At 38.1% G+C, this 23262-nt stretch overlaps 2 protein-coding genes across 5 annotated transcripts in view; one reads left to right on the plus strand and one right to left on the minus strand.

The window, feature by feature from the left end:
- The window catches only part of LOC148937103 (uncharacterized), a 25867-nt gene continuing 2605 nt past the window's right edge, over positions 1-23262 (minus strand). For 2 of the 3 annotated variants that reach the window (XM_089074362.1, XM_089074363.1), the window contains exons 2-4: positions 20136-20279; positions 3198-3568; positions 1-712 (exon numbers count right to left, since the gene is read on the minus strand). In XM_089074362.1, coding sequence (XP_088930488.1) covers positions 3198-3568; positions 20136-20145 — 381 coding nt within the window. In that variant the 5' untranslated portion in view covers positions 20146-20279 and the 3' untranslated portion in view covers positions 1-712. Of the gene's footprint in view, positions 713-3146; positions 3569-20135; positions 20280-23262 lie in introns of all 3 variants that reach the window. The other variant, XR_016138700.1, reaches the window with a different exon arrangement.
- Positions 3506-22418, plus strand: sff (BRSK family serine/threonine-protein kinase sugar-free frosting). Of its 2 annotated transcripts, none has more exons than XM_011649333.3 (13): positions 3506-5098; positions 9323-9503; positions 9591-9731; positions 9813-9963; positions 10117-10332; positions 10411-10610; positions 10710-10940; positions 11523-11827; positions 12678-12829; positions 13100-13252; positions 13516-13690; positions 14329-14558; positions 14910-22418. In XM_011649333.3, exons 1-13 carry the CDS (start codon positions 4999-5001, stop codon positions 15132-15134), a joined length of 2460 nt encoding a protein of 819 aa, XP_011647635.1. In that variant the 5' UTR covers positions 3506-4998; the 3' UTR covers positions 15135-22418. The 2 variants fall into 2 exon arrangements, with proteins under 2 accessions (XP_011647635.1, XP_011647637.1); XM_011649335.3 differs by having other exon boundaries at positions 3508-5098; positions 14329-14540.

Consider the following 23262-nt stretch of genomic DNA (forward strand, 5'->3'; position numbering starts at 1 on the left):
TTTAATATATCAGTGATATTTATTTCCATACATTATTTATACTACAATTTCAATACATTATTTGTATTACATTATGATATAAACGTTTCTTGAGTCTTTTGACAATCTTGGAATCTTTTTCTAAAGTGTTCTTTGATTTTTTTTATGAAAAGAAGTTGAACATTACATAGAAGCACAATGCATGAAATATAATTTTTATATCTTGAAAGTTTAATTATCGGCGTCATTTTACGGCTTATTGTAACTTTCCTGGAAAATTTCACACGCCACCACGTTGGGATTTAATCCACCGAGTTGACAGTGCGGATAAACTGTACCACTCTAGCGAGATATTCATCTCTCGACATGTGCCGGATATTCCTACTGTTGCCATAAAATTGTCAACTTAATCTCAGCTACATCCGACCGAATATTTGACGAATCTTCAAATGTATAATATCTGAATCGAGCATATGCCTCACATATAACGCATGTAACTTTTCCTATTCTCAAAATTTTTATTTTTATAAATTTCTAATAGACAATAAGAGAGTCAAAAAGTTTGTTTAGCGATTTACAATAATTTAACCGTGAGTATATTTATTATGATTATCTAGTTCTACGCTGCAGAAGAGAGTAAAGGGATGACGATGGCAGGCCAATTAATCGCTCGTACTTGAGCTGTCAAAACCTGAAGGCCGCTCGTTTCCGATGTTTAACTTGAAATTTGTATCTGCAAAGCATAGACATAACATATGACAAAGTTTCTCTCGTCCACTAACATAAAGCTCTCCTTTCAATCTTTATAAAATATAATGAAAATATGAAAATTTTTGCTCATTCCAAATTGCTTAATAATTGATAAAAAAAAAAATAAAGACATTTTTTTTTTTCTAAAAATGTTTGCTTCAATCCGTGATAAATTTATATGCGTATAATTAATTGACTAATTTTCCCTATTTACTTGTAACGCATAACAAATTTTTATTATTTTATTTCGAGAAGAGAAACGAGAAAAAAGTCACGCCGCTTTTATGAAAGTTTATTTGTACAATATAATTTTGACAACAGTAATCAGCATATCGGAAAAGACCCTTCGTAACGCAAAAACATACGGTCGAATTATCGATCGGTATTGAAAAACGGCTTGTTAGTTTGAGTTGAATCACCTCGTAAGAAACCATCCCTAGGAGTTTCCCAAGTGTCAGACGCTTCCTGTGTTCCTTTCTGCCTCTATATATCTATCGATCCTAAGCATTCTGCACCCCTTCCTCTTTGTGCCACCGACTGTTATCCCTCTCTCCCTCTCATTCCCCTACGATCCCATCTCTTTATCACGCTGTAACTTTCTCTCTCGCTCGCAAACCCAATCTATGGGGTGGTTTATTCAACTGGCTTTTTTTATACATTTTTACAGCCATCTCGCTATTAACTTTTAAAATATAAAACAATAATTTAGTAAATTTATTTTAATCTTGTTCAAATATGTCGAATATAAGGCGAAGAAGCTGTTTAATATCCTTTTTAAAAAAAGATACTGAAAAAGTACTTTTGAGAGAAAATGGTAAAATACAAAGGTGTCCTTAATTAAGTTAGAGTAGCTTATTTTTTCTCAAAAATATTAAAAATATCAATTTCTAGATGTTATATTCAAGTTAAATGGATCACCCTGTATATTGCTGTTACTTTGCCCCTATACAGGTAGCCCTCCTTGTGATAGCTCACGCCATGGCGCGAGTAATTTTCCTTGCATATTTATATATGCGCTTCATCGAGAAAAGTGCCTCCGTTAAACGCTTCTTCTTTCTCTCGCTCTCTCCGAAAGAATTAATTGCTACGTTTAATAGATTTATACTACGATGAGAAGAAACTCTCTCTTCCTTCGCGAATTTCCCTTTTGAACGGTTCATTGGTATTTGTATGATCAAAATTGAACTATCTTCACATCTCATTCGAGGTGATTTTACTAATCGTTTTCTGATATTTCGTGTCGCGATATTCGAGTTTAATACGATTAGCACTAAAAGATCTAACCTGGGAAAATATCTCTAATGTATTATATTGAACATAATTGATAATTCACATACTTTATTCGTAATAAGATTACGTGAGATTGGTGAGAGCGCAAAAACAATCCTTAAACCCCTAGACCTCGATTTTTGTTTAACGCTTAACGCATCATTCGTAAAAAGTAAAGTAAGCGGTGTTTTTAATTTCTGCTTTCACGTATTGTATTTATGCAATGCAATAATTATTTCGTATTAAAACATGAAACAAATTATTTGTCAAAGAATGATATTCTTTCCATCTTGACAAAAGTAGTTTAGATCCGCGACTGATCCGTCGACAATTCGAGCCCTTAGCTTCTGTCACAGCCAGTTAAAGCGTTGACAGTCGAGCGAGTTATATGAATGACAGTGGAAGTAACGCCGGCATTCCATTTCTGTCGTCAGTAGAGAAATAACATTTTATCGTTTGAGACGGAAACGGCTCTCTTTTCACGAGACAACAATATAGTTCCAACTTTGTAGCGAGGTATTATTACTCGTTCTAATATCGATAAATGGAAAGTGGTAAATGTTCGGCGTACATTTTAACCACCAACTTATCAATTAAACGCACGTGCCGCCAATAAAACGAACAAAATACAGCTAATGAGATTAGGCATCGTTACTAATTACTAATTAATGTGGAAACTTTGATGGGACTCGCTATTGTTTTCGAATAAATTTTTGTATTGAATTTAATTAAAAAATGCATAAAATAATACATAACAATATAAATAGAGTGTAACGATAAATAAAAAAACAAATATTTGCTAAATATATAAATATTTTTTATTTTATTCAATGTAACATAGAAATAAATATAAGCGTTCTAATAATATTTTGCAGTAATATCTTTTCTTTTGTGTAAAATTATCTCAAAGAAAATAACAAAAATGAACTGAAATAATGAAACATAACTTTTTTATATCTGCATGTATACTTTATATTGTATATTGTATAGCCAAACTTACACATACAAATGTTATATTATGTATCATCTATCGTATAAGCTGCAACTTTGAAAGCCAATCGAAGTACAACGAACACTTTTTAATGGAAAGATGAGAAGATGGAAAGAACGGATTATTTAGTGCGTTTTGAATAAGATAAAATTAGCACCGTTAGAAAAAAAGACAAGCTGTGAACACCCTCGCATGACAGAGAACTCACTCAGCCACGAACGAAAGCCCGGATGCGAACCATCGGCGGTCGTCTTCGTACCGACGGTGGCGACGGTGGCAGCGGTGGTGGCGGTGGCGGTGGCGGTAGCGGCGGCGGTGACGGCGGCGGCAATGCCACCCCCGTATATCGCGCACTCTGCCACCCCAAAGGTAGACACGCGGCTACTTTCTCCGCCACGTTTTCCCGATCCTGGTCTGACACCCTCCCATCGCCTTTGCTCGGTGGTGGTTTCCCATGGCGCGCAGAGGGCGGAAAGGATCTCGCCGTTCGCGGGCGTGGGGTTGCGCGCGCACTATCTACCCCCTCTGTATGTCCGGCACATAATCGAACTGGGAGCGCCGTGGTGGCCGTCGTCAGTTCTGTAAGACGGAGCTAAATTTCATTTGCTAAAATAGAAATATACTTTGGCTAAGACGAGAGAGGATAAAACCGAATGTAAAAACGCAAAGTGGGAGAGACATGTTGAAAAAGTTTTTCATCGTAATAGAGTTCCGATCACTTACAGCCCGATCACTAGTGCAATCACGTCACTTATCGCTGAATTGTTGTGCGATATCACTGATGCACAAGTGCACGCGGGATAGAAAGATAGTGCGACTCGAGGAAAAGAGGGTAACTCGAGCCTGAAGTGTGTCTCGAAATTTGCGAAGCTCCTGTTATCAAGTAAGATTGTTTCGTTGCTCCGTGAGTGCCAAGCGGAGTGGAAATCCGAGTTGAATGAGGTTTCGGTCGTGAGGGTTTGACGAGGTTTGATAAACGAGGAGGAGAGCGAAGTTCGTTGTAGAGGTGGAAGAGCTGCGGCACCGCCAAGAACGACCGATTTCGTTGGAGTTTAACCACATCCTCGATCAGACAGGATATCGCGAGTTCTCTCCTTGAAATCACAATGGCGTCCAACTTCGTGTTCGTGGAATCGTGGCCGGTTGCGATCGACTGCGATATATTTCCATAAATATCGACATATACATCGTCCTCGGTACATCGCTCGATGCATCGCTGATTCAAATGAGCAGACTACCTATTAATTATCATTCTTCGAAACGTTTTCGGTAGCCAGTGGACGATTAAACAGGCAACATGAAAAGAATCCGCAAGAGGCACCCACCGAAGATAAAATCGTGCCAAATCGCGGCAGTGATAGTGTATGCGGTGATTGCGTTAGGTGCATGATGTTCCCGCCTGGGGGTATCTAGCGGTGTTTCTCGTCGTCCATCGTTCAGTGAATGTTGCTTATCGTGATGTAAGAATCTAGGCGATAGCGAGATGGATGTGTATGACGCGCGATTTATGATTTATTTAGTTCTCGATTAATTCGAGCATTTCGAAAGAAAGGCAACAGTCCAACGGCAGCAGTCCAACAGCATTCGTAAATAATCTGTGTTCGAGTTAGAAGGTATGCCATGTTCTTCGAGAAGGAATGGACGAATATCAATGATAAACGAACATTTGACGCGCGTATCGCATTGATCGTTTCCGAATTGCTGCCCGAATGAAACTAAGAAAATGTACAATAACTCGGAGATAATTGAATTGATTCGTTAAATTTCCTCGACTCGCAGAGTTCGCGTATTCTATCGCATCGCACACAAGTTACCACGACGAAGAGCACGATGTCGCGTGAAATCGCGATAGAACAGGGCAGACCGGTACCGGACCTCGCGAGAAAGTGATAACGGCGAACGAAGAGTGTGGAAAGAGAAGGAAGGATCGTGGCGGTTCGACATCGACAGTTTTTACAGGACAACCTTTCAACCTGGCGGACCAAGAGGAAGGCAGTGGCTCGGCGGCGATGCAGGGCAAGGAGAGCCCCGTTGGGTCCAACACCCAGGAGACCCATCAGTACGTCGGCCCATATCGGTTGGAAAAGACCTTGGGAAAAGGCCAGACTGGTGGGTGGTGCGCACTCTCTCCCTCTTTCTTTCTCCCTTCCTTCCTTCCTTCCTTCATCTCCTACTCCGTTATAAATCTCTGTTGCTATCGTTATCGTGATCAGCGATACCACAGAAATTAAGTCTAATTAAATCGAAATCAGAACTCATTTGAATTCCGTGATGTTTAAAAGGATGCATGGGATGTCGCACATGCATTTCGCAAATGTGATGAGATTACGAATTATATTTTATATTTTTATAACGTGAAACGAGCTTCGAATCAATTATTTTACGTTTTCTTGATTGAAAAGACTAAGTGTTAAGGTTATATATATATATATATATATATATATATATATATATATATATATATGCGTGTGTGTGTGTGTGTGTGTGCGTGCGTGCGTGCGTGCGTGCGTGCGTGCGTGCGTGCGTGCGTGCGTGCGTGCGTGCGTGTGCGTGCGTGCGTGCGTGTGCGTGCGTGCGTGCGTGTGCGTGCGTGCGTGCGTGTGCGTGCGTGCGTGCGTGTGCGTGCGTGCATATGTTGATCGATACAAATTTGTCGTGAAACTTTTTCGCGCGACTTCGAGGTCTGCCGCACTGTAGCATAAAAAACACGTGTAATTCTCACGGATTATCTCGCTGCCTACGCAAGTTTCCGAAATGAAAACATTTTTCCTATTTTCTTGAATCAAGGATCGAGAAGTCTATTATCGCCAACGATGGCGAAGATAAACTTGTTTAACGGACATGTAATAATGATAATTAACGAGACTTTCAGGCGTAGCGATAATAGGATCGAATCGAAGCCATTCCGCGGTCGTGCACGGTAAGACTATTAACTTCATAGTACCATTGCCGAATACATTTTCATGGACCAACGATTCAATTCGAATATTCAGTTATATCTTTCTGCTCTCTCTACCACGTACGACTCTATCTCTTCTCGTTTCGGATTCAAATGCAATTTGGATTAGCCCTCGGCGTAACTGCAGCACGTGCGAATTCGTTTGGAAAACGGATATATGTTTCTGATGTAACTTACATATACATCAAAAAGATTCGCAAAATAAACAATATTTTGAATGTACACATATATACATTTACAACGGTAATGCTATAAATTTCTGCAAGCGCCAGAAGTTTCAATTACAAATGTTGTTACGAATGAGGCAATTTTATTTTATGATGTTTAGTATATTTTAATAAGATATATCGAAAAAAATCGAAATAATTAAATAAAAGATAAACGATTCTTGGCGATATGATTTATAAAAGATTTATGAAAAAAGAACCGATGCATTTTGCAAAGAGCTCACACAAAGATCAAAGATTTGCAGAAGGGGGGGAATCTAACGCAGCACTAATTTGCTCTCACCTCGAAGGCATTTCATGCTATTATACGATCGATATTGACAACGCACTAATTATGTTACGTAACTATAGGTTATCTATAGGCCGAGAATTAGAAAGTAAGAATAAAATTAGAAATTAAAAACGTTTTCAAAGGTATAATCCTATGGGATAATCCTATCTCAGCGGCATTCCTGATAATATTTTAAACTCTCGATATATAAGAAAATTATTTTACATAATTACATTCATTACATAATTACAGTTGGCAGAACCAAAATACACTTTTTAAGAATACACATCGCTTCGTACGTAACGGAAGAAAATGACAGGAAATTTAATTTTTAAGTAATAAAAATCTAAATCGTTCGTTGGTAGATCGTAACTTGATATTCTAGTAATAAATGTGGCTATAATCTTATGTTTCAGAGACCACTTTATATCATATTCACTGTACAAAAAAAAAATCTGACGATGATTGTAAATCTTTATGAAGCGGTTAATGAGCGTTTTTAATTAAATGTCACCAGCAGGGAGATTGGAGTAGAGAACAGGGGGAAAAAGTAGTAACGTCGACGACAACGCGAACATATCGAAGAAGAAAGAATTTACGCGAATTTGCGCGTATATACGCCGGCGTGTATATGCCATGCCGCGTGTGTGACGCAAGAGCAAATTAGCGATATTAAGATAAGAAATTCTTCTCTTTTTCAGTCAGAAAAAAATTTTATATTTCGGATATGTCTCTAGAAATAGAACACAAATAGAACACGATACAAATGCGAAACTTAAATAGAAACACAATTTGGTTCTTCGATCAACATGTAATTTCGCAAAAGCTCGTTAATGAATTCACGGCTCGGCTTCCAACGGATGAATCTCGCGGTGGTCATTTCCTCCGTGGCGGACTATATCGATCCCGTATGCACCTCGAAAGGGGTGCATGCTCCGGCACGTGACAATACGGCGCGTTAATCATACGAATGAATTCCTCTCCACGCTTTGAATTCCGTGACCTACGGTCGCGGGCGAGTAATGAAATTGCCGCTCGTGTTTGCGACATGAGTGCGCGCGGTTTGAATTATAACTGGTGAGATCGATGGAGAGAGAAGATGTTAGAAAGAAGAATGTAACAGCTTACCGGCTTACTTCGCTTCTCGCCAGAATGGAGATGTTAAAAGATGTGAAAATCCCCCTCCCCCGGCAAACTTGGCGAATCGAATGTAAAAAGCAAATCAAATCGAAAACGATGAATCGATATTACGTTAGCGTATATTCCAACGCAACGCTTTAAGTGTAAAATACTCGTTTCACAATAAGATTTATCTTTTGTTTCATGTCAAGGTATATTCAAAGTAGATTCAGAACAAAATGTGTCAACGTTGTAAATTTAAATAAAGCATTTGAAGGAATTCATCATCGAGTCTCTCTCTCTCTCTCTCTCTCTCTCTCTCTCTCTCTCTCTCTCACTTGTTGGATACGTCAAGATGTGAACCGAGTTATGCGCGCGTTGACTAAAATTTAATGTTGGCAAATACATGTTTTAAATTACATACGAAAAGCTTCTCTCTGCAAATGCATATGCTATCGACACCATTAAATCATGGATGACGCAAATCGTTAGGGGAAAGTGCACTTTAAACTCTCGATGGTCTCAATAGCCGCTAATGCAATTGCCACCGGATTTGACAGGAAACGCCGCGTCCATTTAATTCCATAGGAATTGTCATCTCGTCAATCACAAGCGAGACTTAATCTCGCGCATTTTGATTGAGAATGGCTGAAAGATGGTCATCGATCATAAAAAGTGTCTTGGACTATTTATAACATTCTAGTGTAACGTCACAGAAATGTAATATATTTTTAGACAACATGTAAATAAGTGCACGCGATACAGACACAGAGAAGCTGACGCGCACGTGAAAATTATTTTTCGCTCGAGTAATCAAAAAACGTCCATCGCTTCGCGATAATCAAGCGCCTGCGATATCTCTCACAATTTTTACGTAATCGTCATGTAAAGCTACGCGATTCTTTATCTAGGATTAAACTCAGTAATCCTTCGAATAGACGCGACTTCGTTACGAGGATTCTTAATTGCTCGTCCATCGTTGTTCCACAACGAACAGTTTCTTTCTGTATTTTTCTTTTCTTCGCTTATCCGCTTAAGCCACGTACAGCCGTACATCGTCATAGCGCAGCCGCATTTAAGTGGATAAAGACATAATGTAGCGCGGTTCGTTATGGATTTCAGACAACGATTTAAACCAATTTTGTATGTACCAACCTTAGATATTCTATTTTTATATTGGCTCTTTTCCTTGAATATTTTTCATCGCTTATAGTTATAAAGAACCATATAAATCTGATCTTAGTTTTTTGATGATTTAATTAACTTTTATTGTTGTTATATTCCGAAACATCATACAACAAATTAATACATATATACCATTAATATCTATGTGATTGCTCGAAGGACGATGATATTTTCTAGTAGTATAAAATCACGTAGAAAAAAATCTACGAGCGACGTTAAACTTTTCGAGATTTTACCAAGTGAAAAGAATGGCAAATTATTCGAGTAAAATTACTCGATATTTACTGTTCGAAATGTAGTTTACATAGTCTCTATCACATCTTTGACAATTTCGTTGATTCTTCTTGTTACTTTTCTATATTTAACTACAAATCACAACAAAAATTATAAAATTTTTTAATTACATAAAGGTAAAAAAATAAAACAATTATTAGGTCTATCTCTGCGTATATCATATCAAAGCATATATAATTATAATAACCAGTAAAATAACCAGTAGAAAATCATACATCATCGAAATTTTTTGAATGCTCGCCTAAAATAAAAGATTGCTTTTTTTTTTTTAATTTCAGGATTGGTTAAACTCGGCGTGCACTGTGTATTGGGTAAGAAGGTAGCGATCAAGATTATCAACCGCGAAAAGCTTTCGGAATCCGTGTTGATGAAAGTGGAGCGTGAGATTGCCATTATGAAACTGATCGACCATCCGCACGTGCTTGGCCTCTCGGACGTGTACGAAAACAAGAAATATCTGTAAGTGCATTGACAAACTTGTCAGAAAAAGTTGAAGGCTAACAAATAGGACACAAGAGTATCACGCATTTTGCATATTCTTTCAAGATATCTCGTTCTGGAACACGTATCAGGCGGAGAATTGTTTGATTATTTGGTTAAAAAGGGCAGATTGACCCCGAAGGAAGCGAGAAGATTTTTTCGACAAATAATTTCCGCATTAGATTTTTGCCACAGTCATAGTATATGGTAAGTCTCGCGTATCGCTTATAATCATTTGTTTGAAAATATCTTGAATTTATTCTCATGTTTGATTTTTGTCACTTTCAGCCATAGAGATTTAAAGCCCGAGAACTTGTTGCTGGATGAAAAAAATAACATTAAGATAGCAGACTTCGGAATGGCGTCCTTACAACCCGCGGGCTCTATGCTGGAGACTAGTTGCGGATCGCCTCATTACGCTTGCCCCGAAGTCATTAGAGTAAGAGAGTTCTAGTTACAATTAATTTACTTATATTAAATTGTGTAGAAATGATAAATTAAGCGAGTAGAATAAGTCTATTTTATTTTAAGAGCAACGTCAGAAAGTTATATGCGAAAATTATTGTTATTATTATTATTATTATTTTAATAGGGTGAAAAGTACGACGGTAGAAAGGCAGATGTATGGTCCTGCGGGGTAATACTTTACGCGCTTCTAGTAGGCGCCTTACCCTTCGACGACGACAATCTGAGAAAATTGTTAGAGAAAGTTAAACGTGGATTGTTTTATATACCGCACTTCGTGCCACCCGAGTGTCAAAATTTGCTTAGAGGCATGATAGAAGTCGATCCCGAAAAAAGATTGACGGTGAGGCTATTTCTGTTCGCTTTCTCTCTTTCTCTCCGAATACATTAAAGTGAACCAAGGCACGTCGATTTGTTCCAGTTAGCGGAAATAAATAGGCATATTTGGGTAACGGCGGCAGGTAAAGGTGAATTAGAATTGGAACTGTCGATGATGGACGTGGTGCAAACGCACGTTATTCCGTCCGTGGAGGCGATCGATCCCGACGTGTTGCAGGCGATCGCGAGTCTTGGTTGCTTCAAGGAGCGCGACAAACTCATTCAAGAGTTGCTCAGTCCAAAGTAAGATAAGACTTTAAAGTTGGTTTCCATTCGTTTGAGTGTTTGAAAAGTATTGGAGAAAGTGACTATAGCGGATCTAACCTTGGAATATTCTCTCAGCCATAATACGGAGAAGGTGATATACTTCCTGCTGCTGGAGAGGAAACGAAGAAGACCGGCTTGCGAGGATGAGCTTGAGGTAATGAGAGGTGGCATGAGAGGATCTGCCGGACAATTGGAGGTTGATCCGCCGAGGAAACGGGTGGATACGTGTAGAGTGAACGGAAGTACCGCGCTTAATCTCGGACAGATCAGCCATGGCTCGCCTTTGACACCCAGAAGACAATCCAGGTAAATTCGAGAATAAATTCAAGTTGGAAAGGAAAATTAAACACGTTACGTTACACGTAACACAGATCGTGACGGATTCTCTTCTCTTATGTCGCGTGGAAAATGAAATCTGAAGAATACTCGGCGTATATACAATAATAATTTTGCGGATAAAACCAACGCGCCAACTATACTATACGGCCGAAAACGTTCTGTAACGGTAGGCAAGTTCCGCGGTCCGCGGAAGTCAAACCACACCAATCAACAATCGCGTGATAGCGTCAGCGTTTATCCGCACACATGTCGCGTGCATCGTATGTGTCACGTGTCTCTTTCCCTTTCCTTTTTTCCCCTTTTTCGTCGATTCTGAGCACGATTATCATTGCGCGAGCGATTATCTCCCGCGCGTTTACGCAACGTCTGAACTCACGTCAGGTGCGACTAGCGAATTACATTTCGCTAGATTTGTTCGCTTCATCCGATTAAATACTGAAAAAAAAAAAAAAGAATGCCACTTGCAACGTGTAATCTTTTTGTAACTCAACGTGGACGAATCTGGTTTGCGATATCTCGTTAATTGGCTCTCACTCACATTATTTGCAGCACGAGACACCACGCGCGTCGATCACCTAGCACGGGTGGATGCCATACCCACGCGTCTCATTCGCACACATCGACACCGGGCAGTTCGCCGTTGCACGCACCCGTGGGTCTACTAAGTCCCCACAGAGCGGTACCGACGTCGCATATGGGCCAGACGATCGTCGCCGGTGCACATAGACTGTCCACCGGTGGTGGTACTACCGCTACCATCGCCGGAAACGGCGGTAGCCCCACGAGTCAAAGCGTCCCGACGCCGACGCCAGCGCTCGCCAACGTTGGTATTGAACTCAACGATGTGCAGCCTGGTGAGTTTAGCTCAAAATTAAACTTGAAATTATTATCTTACCTGAAATTATGTCTCTCCGAAAATACCATTTTTTTTTGTTTTGTTCTGTTCTTTAAAAACGTATACTTTGATACAAAATATTCTCGCGCGCCCAGTAATATCGCGCTGTCCAGTAAATTAACAATAACGCAAAGGTGCTATTCGCGCGCGCGCGCGCGCGCGCGCGCGCGTGTGTGTGTGTGTGTGTGTGTGTGTGAGAGAGACTTTTCGCCAATATACTGCCTTGCATTGCATTCATTTCCGCTTTTTTTCTCTTTTTTTTTCCACAGTATTATCTTCAAACATTTTTAAGTTTTGATCACTTTATATACGTATGATGATCGCTACGTTATGAATCACGTGTATCGTGAGGCTGTGTCGAACAACATCGATAATCACTTAACTGCTGCTCTTGGAAACCATATCTATACTGTCGTAAGCAAGGCAGATCGAATTACATTAAGTGCTCTCATGTTTATCGCCTGGGATTGTGTATCGATATTTAAATAACGAGTCCCCGATGCAGATTAGTATCTTACATTTTAGCAGATATCATTCTGATTTATATATATTGAATTGGCTGTAGTTGGCTGTAATTGTACAAAATTGCGTTATAAATTTGCTTCAAAAGATAACGGTCCTCTCTATTTCGATCGCATAACGATCATATTTACTTGGATCATATTTACTTGAAAAAAACCCACTTTTCGTACTAATTAATTGACTAATTAATTAGATAAATTAAATTAATCTAATTAAGAGGGAGAAAGTTAATATCTTAACGCTTTTGAAATCAAGTATATGTTTTATAGATGTAATTCATTTCGTAGTAGTCGCGGTCGGCGTTACACCGCCGGGATCGCCTCACACGGGAGCGGGATCTGGAGCTCATCACTGGAGATCGCGATTGACCACGTTCAAAAATTCTTTCTTGGGCAGTCCCAGATTTCATCGTCGTAAATTGCTCACTAGTACCGAAGAGGTATGCGATAACGGATGAAAATAAAAATTAATTTCTTTTCATTGCTTATTATTTAACGAATTTTGCATCAATTACGATATATAGCGAAAGTTACATTTTTCAATCAGTGATCTCGATCGGTAATTGTTCTTAATCGAATTAAAAGTCTATAAATTTACATTCATGTTTTCTCAGCAAAAATCAATTAAAAATGTAGCAGTAATATATAGAGCGATAAAAGATTTATTTATTCCGATGTGATATCCATTATCAAGTTTCTATCACATATAGGTACATCTCACGCCGGATTCTTCGCCGGAACTTACGAAGAAATCATGGTTCGGTAGTTTGATGACCACGGAAAAAGACGAAACCTTCACCGTTTTAGTCAAAGGAAAACCGCTAGCCAGTGTGAAAGCTGATCTAATCCATGCTTTTTTATCGGTAAGTATACCGAAACTGAAGCTTGTTGTCTTCGTCTTTGTTTCGAAAGACACATCTTGAAAGTAAAAGAATTATGCGACTATTAATAAGCTCGTATTTATCTTAAAGGAATAATTTTCACGTTTGGGAGAATGGCAATCGCCGACAAAACTTTAGAAAAAAATGAAATTTTATTAAAATCTGGCTAATTATATTGACAACTTGACTGATCGTCTCTCTCTGATCGTACATCGTATAATATGGAACAAACTGGCCGTTTGCAGATAGCAGAATTATCTCATAGCGTGAGTTCGCCGATGTCGTTCAGAGTGGAATATAAGAGAGGTAGCACCGCACCAGCCATGTTTCAAAGACAAGTGCGATTTCAAGTTGACATTAGTGCAATCTCGAAGCAGCCAAACGAGCCTCTCTTTGCCATTACCTTCACATTATTGAGCGGTAAGTGCACAATCGCGTTCTTACTCTAACTTTCTCTTTAGGAAAACTCGAATTTTCGTCATTCTTAAATTAAAAAAATAGAAAGACAGAAAGATAGAAAAAGCGAAGGGCCCAAAAGGTTCAAACTGAATGCAAACAAAAGATATGCAATCCTCAGATACGCAAAAACACTACTCGCTGTAGATAGTAGTAAACTGTTAGAGATGCTACGTTCTTCGATGTTTGGCAACTATCCAAGCGCAACTAGATCGATGTTACCTTGGCACTTACAGCTAATACATACATATAAATTTATGTCTTATCCGCAATACATATGTACATTGTTCGTTTGGTAAGTCGATGTGTGGCAGTGTCTTTTTTCTAACAAGTCGTTCAGCCCGTCTGACAAGAACTAACCGTAACCGTTTGGTTCATAAATTCAATCAGCAACCAGAAACCAGTATTGTGGTAAACAAAAACTTTGGTCTTTATTTAGAGAGTAATTTAAATGCAAATTTTCGATGAAATCATGATGTTAATTCTTAACTTGATAATACTTGATAATACTTCTCGCATACGGTAAATTTGCAACTTTTCTCAAAAAAAAAAAAAAAACTAGACAGTGTCGAATCAGACAATGGAACATTCGATGTTCGCAGGGAATATCCGAAGATTTAGGCGAGTGTGCGAGCACATCCAGTCTCAAGTGTGTTCGAGAAATGTGGGCATAAACTTGGGAGGGCAAAGCAGAGCTGCACCGCCTAGTCCAAGGGCCTCCAGAAAATTTACCGCGGAAATGAGTGAGAGTTCCAGCTGCGGCAGCGACACTAGCGAAAGACTTTTTCTCAATCCTCATCCAGCTACCAGACAGGTAGTCTGTTTTAACAAGGTAGTGCATCATCTCCATCATCTTCATCTTCATTGTCACTGTTATCGAATAATTATCCTTATTTTCATCTCTAGCTGACTGAAGTTTCTCAAACGAAAATTATTTCGGCAACATAATTTCATAAAAATCACATCACTCCTTTCTCATTCATTCAACGTTATCTGCTTCTCGATGAATTATTCAACAAGCGGCTTTTTAAATTTTCATTTCTCATTTTATTTTATTTAAGTAACGCTATTGCGTAGATATTTGCACGGAAAATAGCAAACGAAAGCTAAAAGAACTGAGGAGAAAGAATTCCAACTAAGGGAATATCCGCGATAACAATGTATATCGGTGTATATATTTCAGATCGATTCGGACATAGAGTCGGATACGTCTGTATTCGATGTCAAGTCGCCGACTCGCGAGAATGGTAGAAGGAGCTCAACGTCGACGAACAACAACAATGCCCTGCCGAGCGATACGACACCGACGCCAGGTAGCCCGCCAAAAGCGGTGCGAAGTAATTCGGAAAGCCAAAATACGCCCGAGAAAAAATGTGTCACTACAATGAGTGGCAACAATATAGCGTGATACTACCAGAACCTTCGCTTTGAGTTCCGATCAAGTCTGAAGAGCCTATGGGACAGCGCTCAGAGGTCCTTCTGGTGAGGTTTCCTCTGACGAACGCTTACAGCGCTTTAACAGAACTGCAAAAATGCGTGAAATGCGTACATATCTATATACGTAATACGACATTGCAACAAACAAGATTAAATGATCTAACATCATGGATTTTATTGTCAACAGTAATAGCGAAAAGAATAATGAATTAAGAAGTGACGGCGAGGGTACACACACTTTCGCACAATGTATAATTCGAAACATCGAAACTTTCAGTGCAAGCTTCAGATACTAGAGTTTTCATTCTCAAAATTAGAAAGTATCTAATTTTGTTTCAAAAGATATGAAAAAATAAAAATGTTCTTTGCGAACAAAAACTAAATGTTATAGAAGCTGTATACTGCAATATTAAATGCAAACATCGTATTCTGTGTTTGCAAAATAAATGAATCTTCGAGAGACATTATTTTCAAAATGCCTTCAGATAAAACCGCCACGAACCTTGGTGAATACGGCGTATATTTCGATAAACAAGCCTACATGAAGAATCGTATAATTAAAAAGTGAAATGTAAAATATATTAAAAAACCGTGTTTCGCGTGAAGTTTAAGTGCAATAATATAATATGATTACTGATATCATGAAGTTGTATCGTGCCTGTGTTAAGTTTCACAAATAATGCTTTTCCGCGTTTATTCGTTGATTAGAAAAGGCACAAACACCATTGCTTGAAACGCACCACGTCGAGAAATTATAAATTGTTTGTCCCGCAAGTTACAATTTTTATTTACATCCTCGTTTGCTTCTTTTGCAATTTTGCAATTGCAAAATTTTTTATTTGCTATTTCAATCATTTATATCAATCTCTTCAAAATAATCTGTCTAAACATACATTCCGACATTTAACTATACTGACAGGAGACACGGTCGAGTGCGAAGAACGTCTCGAAAGATCTATCTTTTTTTTCACACATATAATCGAAAAAAAAAAGAGTCTCGCGATCGTATACGAAGCGCAAATATGATTTGCTTCTCGCAAGAAAAAGTGGAGGACGATGAAGTCGACGATGGCATGCAAAACCCGCCGCGAAGCAATTAAGGGCTAGCACGTTGCTGAATGTATAACTCATATAGGGAAAAAAAAAAAAAATATATATATATATATATATATATATATATATATATAAAAGAAAAAAGCAGTAAGAGCTGCACTTCCCTAAGCGATATAAGACATAAGTAGTTATAAAGATTATTCTCAATACAAACATATCTCGAGATTGTCCCTATCGGCTTCTTAGTAAAAAGCGATATAAAACATATAAATGCATTTAGCACCATTTTTAAGCGAAGGTTTGTTATAAGGCCACATCGTGATAAACGTTACGAAGAAAGGGAGAAAGATAAAGTTAGATAAAAATACCGGAGGAAATAACGAGCGTTGAACGCTCAGATATTCTCGCGGATCAATATCTTGAAATCGATCGAATTTTCAAAAATGCGATGCGGAAAAAGGATTGTCTTCGATGATAATCCAATGACGATGATTATGATCTTCAAAGTTCACACGATTAGAATTAGATTAGAATTAATAGCAAAAGTGCATAAACATTCGCACAAATCAAAATTGTGATTTTTCTTTTAATGTGCGTTGTCCTCCGATAGGCGTTCCCGCTTCAGATATTATCTACGTATTATACCGCGCGTATGTGACGACTCGTTCCTATATATAAATATTCGAGGGCTATATCTTTATAATCAATTTACGAGACGAAAAGGAAGAATTAATGATCTTCTCTTTCCGTTGCATTTCGGATTAGCAAAATTTCGCAAGACACAAAACGCGATGGTGTTTTCCAGGTGGTGTTTTCCAGAGGCTCAGGTAATGGCAAACACGTTGCCATTCCGTATTGTCAAATAAAAATACGTAATACGACAAAAGAGAATTAGCTGGATTACGTATCGAAAATGCTATAAAAAATGGAATAAAAGAGAATGACATTTTATGAAAAATCGTTAATCCTTAACTATTTTCAATTTTTAAAATCGCTTCTACTATGACGCATAAACGTTCGATAACAATCTAAAAAACTAATGAGGGATTTATCTAAAGAATTTAGACGCAAACATCAAATCACATCAAATAGATGAAATAACTGTTTTTCTTTTTCTTCATCGCTTTCCGAAAAAATCCAATTATTATTTCTGATTGCCGCAGAAATAGAAAAATCATTGATCAGATATAGCCAAAGAGGAAGCAAGCATTAATGTCAGTAGTTAAGGGTTAAAGATACATAAAGGTTTGAGCGAATTATTTACGAGCATGCCATTCATGGTTGTTGATCATAGGATAATTATAACAAGAAAAAACTGACGAATGTTATTATTTGAATGTAGACGCGATTAATCTGCAATGGAAAAGTCCTTGTTATTTTCCATGCGCACTATTCGCAAAAAGAAGATGATATCCTCTGAAATCGCTTGACGGTGTAAATTAATTCTATTTGATATTTTTTACGTTGAAAATTCGGACTTTGCACGAATTGTTTATTAGTGTGAAAGTAATAGGGAAAGAAAATGAAAGGGAGAGAAAGTATGTGTATGTGAGCGTATGTTTGCATATATGAGAAAGAATAAGAAAGAAATGAGGAAGTACTCGTAAAAGATGAATGTGGATTTAGTATTAACAATATAAACACACACACACACGCGCACACACACACACACACACACACACACACACACACACACACACGCGCGTACCAGTATAATTAAAATTAGCGTAAGCTTGCAATTACCTATTTACTAATTACGGTTAAATATAAAACTACTTATACAATGCATAAGTATATTATAACAACAAAATGAGGAAAAGCGGGATAGTGGGTGGAAGTGGGTATGGTTAGAGCGAGAAGAGAGAGAAAAAGAATGTAGAACAAATTACCGGCCATATTAAATTAGAATTTTATATTGCGCAAGTCTGTGAATCTGTGAGCGAAGGAGAGCTAAAATGACTTGGATATATCTTGATGCAAATCTATATTAGCAATTTGAGCGAATTACAGTACAGTTCCGCGTGTGAGAATATAAATTTCGAGAAACAAATCTCTGTCTCCTCTACGCATCACGAACAAGCAAGCTGAGGAGAATTCGCGTGGTATTTTCGCAGATCGATCCAGAACGCCCCATGTTGATGCTTTGCGAATGTAGATGTTAGGAGAGCGTTGCATCATTCTCGACGAAATATTTAATCGATAGCTATGTCTCTTAACGTAACATCGCAAAGTCTCTTGTATGAAGAAAAGAACAGAGGATTACTCGCTATCTCTCACGTGTCTCCGATTTATTTTTCGACTCGCTTTTGCTAAAATGTGCCGCTATCATGTTGCTATCTGTCATGCGAGCGATCTCACTCGATCGGTCCTTGTATATCTGCGCATCTCGTCCCAAAAAATTTGCTTAAAAATGGCGAACACGAATATCGATCTGTGTATTCGAATGCAATTTTCAGACTTGTAATTCGACGCAACATCTTCCTCGCAAAATTGTTAAATACTGTATATCTATCATATTCGCGTCTCTATCTCATTTAAATAAATGATCAAATATCGCGTACATGGCCGGGCCGGGAATTAGCAACAATGGGATGACAAACGGACGACACTTGACCGATAATTTGAAGCTCGCATGTAGATCGCGGCAAATCTGTCTCATTACAAAAGACGTGCGCAGATCTGCAGGTATAATACGACAAATTCCCGACATACCGTATTCTTAAGACATTATAAGCTAGGTTGAATATAGAAAATTTTTATACAATTTATAAGACAATGCAATTTGTGCATGCAATCGATTGATTTATTAACGCAAATTTCCTCGTTGGCATTTTTGTTGAATGCACATTTTATGCCCCTTCAGGGCGTGCATCCCGCGATCATCCCGCTTAGTTTTGCACATTCCATCGTAGCTAAAATGTACCGATAAATGACAATGGTCCGATCCTCTGAGTTCCAAACATTACTTTTCCTTAAAATTAAATGTATTAAATCTTGTATTTAATTACATTGAGAATAATTCGCGAAATACCAGAAAATACCAGGAAATAATGATAAAATTCTGAATATCTATTTTTAATTAATTTTTTTTAATCTTGCATATGGGGATATATGTTTATACATACATGCATACATATCTTGCATCTCGAGGATATACGTTTGCACATGTACACTACACACATCTACATGTATATATATATATCCTCATTTGTATTTTTTATGTAATAAGTAACACGATTAGAGACATGTATTCTATAGAACTCAGAGAGGAATAAAGATGGCGACAGAGCGGAATAATCGCGCGGATTGCCATCACGACGACGTGCCTCGCATCGTCCTCGCATTCCTCGAGAATGCATCTCATCTTAAGTAAGATAGCGCTCTCGTTCGAGTAAAAATTCCGCGAGGTTTATTATTATCGTATGCTTCTCCCTATCACTCATCCATATAACGATATTTATCGTGCGTCTCTCGCGCGAGAGATCTCTCTCGGTGCGCGGCCGTTGCGCGTTGCCATCGTATGTATGTATCTCTATCTCTTTGACTCTATCAATTTGATCTTTCGTAGTCGCGACAAACGACGAGGTCCAATTAGTTTTAGCCAAGATTTAGCCAAAAACGCGAGGAAAAAGAAAAGCTCGAAATCGAATATATTCGTAATATGGAGGTTAAAGCAACAAGAGCAACAAGGATCAAGGTGTCCAGAGACACGTCCTCATTTTCGGATATCCGTGTTGTTTGGAAAGTCGCGTTGCGATGCATCACGATGCGACTAGAGACACTTGTTCCTTTTTTACGAGACAGCGCTTCTTTTTACGACATACACCACGTCGTGTCCACCACGCTTATCGAATTATTGCAAACGATGCACTACCAAACTAACACGCTAATCGCCGGGTCTCGTATAATCAGCACGTACCTCTTATCATCGCTTATAGGCCACGATAGACAGGATTAGCGAGTAGCATGCGGGACTCGAGAGATCATGCCAAGTTCTATCGATGATCGACGAAGACGGAGGTGGCTTTCTCGCACAACAGCGTGGACGTCGCCCTTCTCGAATCTAAAATAATAAGACAACAAGACGATAATTGTCATGATATAATTGTCAAATTGATCGTCCAATTGATCGTTCAATCAATCAATGCGATCGATCTCTAGAGCGAATAAATGAATAAATCTCGCGATCTATGCGAAGTGTAGGAATAAAAATTGAAAGACGAAATCTCTCTTTAATGTAAGGATGTCGACGTAAGGATGATTTGAATCGATCCGAATCCACATTTAAAACATATTTATGTAGGAAGGAACCAGTCTCAAGATATAATTTTCGAATACAGTTATTTTAGAGGAGAATTAGAAATGTATTTCACTGTAATATCAATATCACTTGATAGGAAATAATAATTTATTCTCTGTACGTCTCCGATAGTTGGCTTTTAATAACTGCTTTGCGATATATTTAGCGTGTCTTATAAGGAGAGAAGTCGAAATAGCTCGGGAAATTCGTGATGTTCTTCCTTGGGAGCTAGTTCCTTTCTTCATAATTACGTTCGATATAAAAGGGAACCCCTCGATATCGGATATCGCGGTGTCGCCGCGCGGTCAAAGTATGCCCAATTTTTTTTTTCTTATCGAACAACAGCACAAGCGCCGCGGAACGTAATCGGTAATTTTCTAAATCTCCCTCTCGCGTTATGAGCTTTGATCTATAGTAATCGCGCGTACGTAGTATGTGCTGAATATTTAGTGACGTCCAGACAAACTGACAATAACGGCTGTGAGTGGACGCGGTATTCTTTTCAGCAAAAATCTATTCTAGCGTAAATCACGCTCCGCTCGATTTGTCCGTGTGTGAATCGGACGATCACCACTTGTGTCCGATCGATATTACGACATTCGCATACATACTCAACGTATACACAGCACGCATGCACGCATCGATTGATTTGTGTATCATCGAAATTTTACAGTAGACTCTTTTTGGTCAATAGAGCTCGTAATACGGGCCGACGGTTATACCGTCTTATCTTTGCTTTCACAAATGCCAAATGTAGATATCGTTTGCACTCCACTCGTAATTTCCGAGAACTCGACACTTACAGCCTGCAGCCGCGTCGTAGCATTCCGTTATTGTAAACCGCGCGTCTCGGGAAAATTTCGAGGGCTCACTTATATTATATCGCGAGTATATATTACTCGAACGTCGTACCAGATTCATGCAGTTAGCCTGATAAAAGAAAAAAAAAAGCGCTGAAATTCGATGCACTCGCAGTAAACTATTTTTTTACGAATGATAAAAAAATTGCCCTTGCGATTATATGCCGATACTAATATAATAAGCGATACCATTGTACATGAATGATTCTTAGATTTCCTTCGCACGCGAATTACAACGATAACGACATGCGTACGTTTTGTGATTCGAGTGTCACGGACCGGCGAAATAAGCGCGAATCACATATTATACATACAGCGCGCATTACACACACACACAAACACACACACAAACACACACACACACACACACACACACACACACACACACACAAAATGCGCGCACATTTTTAAGCAATTGTCATTCTATACAAAATTTCATTCTCGCGAATACATGACAGTAAGTATAAAACAAAATTATAAACGCGACACGTATTTGCGTCATGCGAGATGCCGCTTTCGTTCCGGAAGAAAAAAGAGAAGACGCGAATCTGTATCGCGCCAAATGATTAATTTCTCGTCGCGATTTTGCCGCATCGAGTATGCATGTACACTATCGTTGCATTCTGCTTAAATCTTATTTGTTAAATATCGATTTACGCGCTGCGTTTACCTACTTATTGCGCGTCATAGTATGATACATACGCGTCGTTTTATTTTGTACGGAGAGAGTGATCTAAGAGAACGACGATGTATAATTTAGCAGGATACGATTATTACCGGTGGTTACGTGTCACGTGCGATGAATATGAATTATTATGTATTATTATGTATTATTATATATTATTACATTATTATTATTATTATTATTATTATTATTATTATTATTATTATTATTGTGAAAATATATCGCGTTAGTTTTTGGATAAATAAAAATAGGGATGGGGAAATAAAAATTGTAACATATTTGTTGATGGCCAATATCAAATATGTATAAAAATAATAATAATACAACATTAATAATAAACAGATATTATTAAATCGACTTGTTTCTTTAATAAAATCATCACACCGAAAGATCATAACGAAAAAAATCTAATTTCTAAAATGTAAATAATATAAATTTTAATTGCAATGATGTAAAAATATATAAATCTCTCTTTATTTAAATTTTGTTATCTCATCATTTATCATTTACTATCAACTCGCAAACAATGATTTTACTGACAATAATCGCTACGAAGTTTCATCTATAATGTGAATGTAGATAGAGTACCAAAAACGAGATTTCATAAGCCGCGAGATTCTATCTTTTTAAAACTCGGTTATCTACAGGTTAATCGATAATTTTACTCTCGCAAAGATTTTTACAAAAGACAACGTTCAATGCTTCATATGAATTTATGAAATTAATTTTTATTTCCAGACTATCATCGAAAATCCACTTGATACATATTTTATTATAAACCTATCATAAAAGAAAAACATAGAGAAATATTTTTAAAATTAACAAAAGGTTCGTGGAATTGAAGTAAGTAAGTAAATATATTCGTTGCTCCAAAAAAGAATCAATCGAATAAACAATGAAGGTAAATCGACGAACAATGGTGGTAAATGCTCGAGAAGCTTTGATCGCGGAGACGCGCGAGTTGGAATGCAACAGATTCGTAGATTCGGTAGATTCATCCTGCATCGCGCTATACGATAATCAAAGACAAGAAACAACACAAAGAAAATCGAGACGATATATACAGGCGAGCACAAAGAAGCGACATGGAATTTCGATGAATATTCGCTCGCTTTCTTCTCCGAAGAAGGGGTTGTCGCGAGACGCGAGAGACGAGAGACGAGAGACGAGAGACGAGAGACGAGAGACGAGAGACGAGAGA

The sequence above is a fragment of the Pogonomyrmex barbatus genome, unplaced genomic scaffold, assembly GCF_055798465.1.
Source record: "Pogonomyrmex barbatus isolate J1 unplaced genomic scaffold, ASM5579846v1 scaffold17, whole genome shotgun sequence".
Taxonomy (NCBI): domain Eukaryota; kingdom Metazoa; phylum Arthropoda; class Insecta; order Hymenoptera; family Formicidae; genus Pogonomyrmex; species Pogonomyrmex barbatus.

Bases quoted from the DNA above. Each gene is read 5' to 3' on its own strand.
- sff (XM_011649333.3), top strand. From the start codon at position 4,999: ATGCAGGGCAAGGAGAGCCCCGTTGGGTCCAACACCCAGGAGACCCAT. The intron at 11,828-12,677 runs GTGAGTTTAGCT...TTCATTTCGTAG, and splicing joins ACTCAACGATGTGCAGCCTG to TAGTCGCGGTCGGCGTTACA. The intron at 12,830-13,099 runs GTATGCGATAAC...TATCACATATAG, and splicing joins TGCTCACTAGTACCGAAGAG to GTACATCTCACGCCGGATTC.